The sequence below is a fragment of the Cynara cardunculus genome (assembly GCF_001531365.2).
Source record: "Cynara cardunculus var. scolymus isolate 2C chromosome LG 1, CcrdV1, whole genome shotgun sequence".
Lineage (NCBI taxonomy): Eukaryota > Viridiplantae > Streptophyta > Magnoliopsida > Asterales > Asteraceae > Cynara > Cynara cardunculus.
Window position 1 is genome coordinate 42,987,158 of NC_037528.1, and position 4,658 is coordinate 42,991,815.

General features: G+C 31.6%; 1 protein-coding gene across 1 annotated transcript; it reads right to left on the reverse strand.

Annotated features, from left to right (window-relative positions):
• Window positions 1–9: 9 nt before the first annotated feature.
• LOC112514090 (thaumatin-like protein 1) lies at window positions 10–3,314 on the reverse strand. The gene is made up of 2 exons (XM_025120426.1): window positions 3,229–3,314; window positions 10–742 (listed from the first exon to the last, which is right to left on the reverse strand). Exons 1-2 carry the CDS (start codon window positions 3,281–3,283, stop codon window positions 75–77), a joined length of 723 nt encoding a protein of 240 aa, XP_024976194.1. The 5' UTR covers window positions 3,284–3,314; the 3' UTR covers window positions 10–74.
• Window positions 3,315–4,658: the final 1,344 nt, after the last annotated feature.

Genomic DNA, 4,658 nt, shown 5'->3' on the forward strand with positions numbered 1-4,658 from the left:
CATAAATAACAAGAAAATATATGCAAATAAGCATTTATTATTCATATTATTATAGTTCATATGTCAAAGAAACATCATGGGCAGAAAGTAATGAGATAATCAGCTCCATTACCACAAGTAAAAGTGCTTGATGTGTCATCATAMGCRTAACTATAAGCCTTGGGGCAAAGATTCTTRAAAAACCGCGAATAGTYCGTYGGCGGGCATGTTTCYGGTSTATTGTTATTGCCGGTGCAACAATATTCYGGTSTGTTAAACTGTAGACATGCACTTTTACAWCCAATTGTTCCACCGGATGCATCCYTCACAGCAAGCTCCTGYGGGCATTGAGCGTTAATGTCAACMGGACAATCRGTCGTTGGACAACSAGCACCGCCTTGTGGAACCACCGAAACTGGTAAATTGAACCCATCAACAAGGCTAACATCGTAAAAGTCATTTTGACCTGCAGGTGATAAAGTAAACTCAACTAGGGTTGCAGGTGGGGCTGCACCAGCGCCATTGCATCCTACTTGACCAGAACCGCAGTCTCCGCTATTACACCGGAACCTTCCGCCATTGTTTGAACACTGGAAGCGGGCCCAGACTCGTCCAGACCATGGGACTGGCATGGTAATGGTGTTTGAGGCTTGGGGTGCCAGTTCGAATCCGGTTGACACTGAGTTTCCTGTGCCGGTTAAAGTTGCTGGTGCGATGCGATAAGGACAGTTGTTTCTTATGGTGAAGCGGGTTGAATGAATACCTAACAATTCATTGGTGCGATGAGGATCATAATATGCAACAAATATGGCTTCTTTAATCGAAGACACCAAATACCATAACCCATAGAATCATCTATGTATATGAGGAAGTGTTCAAACGTGAACATCTTCATTTTACGAAAACACGAAAACACATTTTTATTATAGTGAACCATACAGGGCCGGCCCTGGCCACGTGCAGGCCGTGCGGCCGCACAGGGCATCAAAGCTTAAAGGGGCATCAAATAGTCATTTATTACTAGTTTTGAGTTTAATAATTTGGGAATTGGACAACTAAGTTTAATAAAAACAGACCCAAGACCTGGTAATGATGCATATTGAATGGACATCGTAGGAAAAAGTTGGAAAGTTGGAAAAAATTTTGTTTGTATAAAGTTGCCTGTATGAATTAATCTGTTTATATAAGTTGGAAAAGTTTTTGTTTGGAAGAGTTTTTTCGCAGATGCAAGGAGCGTTTTTTTAGTTGAAAGGGATATGTTTGGGAAAAAAAAAACTTGGCTTTCTATATAAAGCTCCCCCTAGAAACTTAGTAACTTACTAGATAAGTCACTTTCTATATCATTAAGCCACTATGAAACAGTCATGCATAGTTGAGCGAATAAGTTGTTAGTTCCATTAAACTTATTAAGCTGCTAACAGATAGACTCTTAACCTTTAGTCGTTAGACCTGTAACCTTTTAGTTTTACTTTTTGCTTACTATGACAGTAATTTGGATATAATTTACTATTTTAGTTAAAACTAATTATAGTTTTCTTTGTCTTTTAAGTCCCATATATTGAAATAAAGTTTCTATTTTACTAATTTCAATTTGGAAAAGGGAAAACTGGAAAAGAAGGAAGCATGATCTTAATCCAGGATTTATCCTTTTATATTTTGTATTCAGGGTTTTGGTTTTTATGTCCCTCCCATTGTATTTTTTTATTATAATTAATAAAAAATCAACATGAGGATGAGATACTTAGCTTGAATAGATTCTAAACTCTTCAAAAAATTGCAGGTTTCGTTGTTTGATTGGCTTAAAAAATTAGGTTTAGGGGCATTTTTTATTAATTTCGCACAGGACATCAAAAATCTTAGGACCGGCTCTGGAACCATATGTGAAATGATCAATAAGATGTGGGCAACATTCAAAGTGACCCTAGGTCATGGGGCAAGTTGCCTACACACCACTGGATGTGACTTTTTATCGTCAAAGAGCATTCTCGTGTTTTAGTAAAACAAATATCTTCTCGTTTGAATCTATATATATATATATATATATATATATATATATACACAAATCAAATAGAAATTGCCTAAAATTAGAAATCGGAAAACCATATATATATACCAAAACTATCAAGAGAGAACTCTGAAAATGAAGAGCCGATCTCACCCCTTTTTTGGTGGTTCATCTGCTTTTCTTTTTTAGGTTCTCTTCCAATTTCATCTTATCGCTATTTACACATATATATACTGGGAGATCTAAATAAGAAAGCTAAATATCGGGAGAAGATACATGTTTTTTTAGAAAGGTTCACCTAGGCAATTTTCTATACTACATATACCAAAAAATTATGGCCGTCTGAGACTAAGCCTAGACACATGATGCTAATGCCTCGACTTGAACATGAGAAAAATGGGATATTCCACACCCCCTAAGCCTTTTGCCAACACATCACCACCATAGTGGTTTAAAAAACAAGGTTAAAGGTTTAGATGTTAATCATTGAAAAACACCATTTGAGATTTTTTTATGTAAACACATAAAAATAATCTGTAATGGCAGTTTACATATTTATCGTCAAATATATTTTTATAGATTTTTTTTCAAGGAGACTCATATAAACATTTCTTTAACATTTTCTTCTTACCTTTCTAACATTATTTGACCTTCTTATTTGAACCGCCTCTCTCTCTTTCTCTCTCTCTCTCTCTATATATATGTATGTATATGTATATGTATATGTGTGTGTGTGTGTATATATATATATATATATATATATATATATATACAAAGTTGGAGAAGGAGAGTTAATGTGAGAATCGTATGATGGGATCTCCACCCTTAGATGCACATTAAGATGAGATGCACAGATGCACCAGAGCAATCCCATATCAATTCTGATTTATGGGTGAGTTTGAGTTTAAAGATGATCAAGAGTTCAAATCCCTTTTTACGATTCTCACTTTAACTCTTATTCTCACAATATCCTTCATATATATATATATATATATATATATATATATAGGGGTAGGTTCCGTTAAGAAACCGGGAACACTCATAGCATGTCATGTGACATATCCATAAGGGATAAGGACGTATTATATTCATCACGAATGTTGTAACACATTCATAATGAATATGTAATTTATCATGCTATGAGTGGTTCCGGTTCCTATTCAATCATAGATATCCAACAAAACTGTCCATATATATTATACTACATATTATAGATACATATATATAATAGAGTAAAAATTTACCATATATGAAATTCGTGGCAATAAGGAATATGCCAAAGATAGATTCGATCTTCATATTCAGAAACCTATATGAAACCTTGTTGTTGTGATATGAAAAGGGTGCATGGGGAGTTTGGGTTTTATAGGAGGAAGAAGTTGATATGTAAGACACAACTAATAGATCAAAGAATGGAAAATTCAATTGTCGTCGGCGAATTTGACAAAAACTGTACAATACGCAAGACTTGTCAAGGGATTACATTTTTATTATTTTGAATTTAAATAACACATTTAGATTTTGTTTGTTTGTAGCATAATTAGCTTAATAAGATTCATAATTTACTAGGTAAGTTATGCGCAATTGTTTGTTAGTGACTTATTCAAAAAACTTATAGAGAACAATTTTATTCAAAAAGGTAAGTTTTTTTTTATCGAAAACTGACCATCTCAATTAAAATCATACTCCTTCCATTTACGGAAAAATTCCTTCAAAAAACCCCTTCATAATCTATATAGACAATTTTATTCAAAAAAGATTTAATAAAAACCAACCAAATAGCCTCTCAGATATGTTTGATTGGTTTTAAATAACAAAAATAAGAATTAAATATAGAAATGTGAAGGAATAAAATTTGAAATGCTTTTTATTTCATAGGTAAGTCTAAATTAATAAAATTAATATAGCTTAAAATTTAGTGAAAACAATAATTTTTTTAATAGGTAATATTATCTCATACACTAAGAGGATGTTTAGGATTGATTATAAAAATAATTTATTGATTTATTTCTGTGTGATACAGGTAATAAACATTTTTGAATGTTTGGATAAACAATTTATACCGGTGCCAAACCGGTAATAAAGAGTTTTTTAAGAAATTAAACCCTTATAACTTATAATATGTTGTTAATTGCTTTTATAGAAAAACATAAGTTGTTTCAAATAAGCAATCTCAAACACCTAGCTCCAAATCTTAAATTTTTTTATGTATATATTATTTTTATCTTTAGTTTATCAAATTTCCAATAACACATCATATATTTAATAATTTACAAGTTGCACCCATATTTTTCTTTTTACAAATAACGTAATAAAATAAACAAGTTATTATATGAACCCCACATGTATCTATTTTGTTTGGATCAATCTTTAATATTTTTGGAGGATCTTGGACATACTCGTTTACTAGATTATTAGATTTTTTTTCAATAATTGTATTTCAGTTATGCATCTTTTCGTTCGAATGGCTATTATGCATTTTTAACTTGTTCTTCAATGTGTGTTATCATGTTTTATTACTAATAATTTAGTTAATTTTAATATGTTATCATGTTTTATATTATTTAAAAAGGATTTAGTTTTAAAATAAGTTGAATGCATTACAATTTAACTAATTAAAACTTAAACTTACAATTCATATAAATACAATTTATATTACAATATAGATAACAAA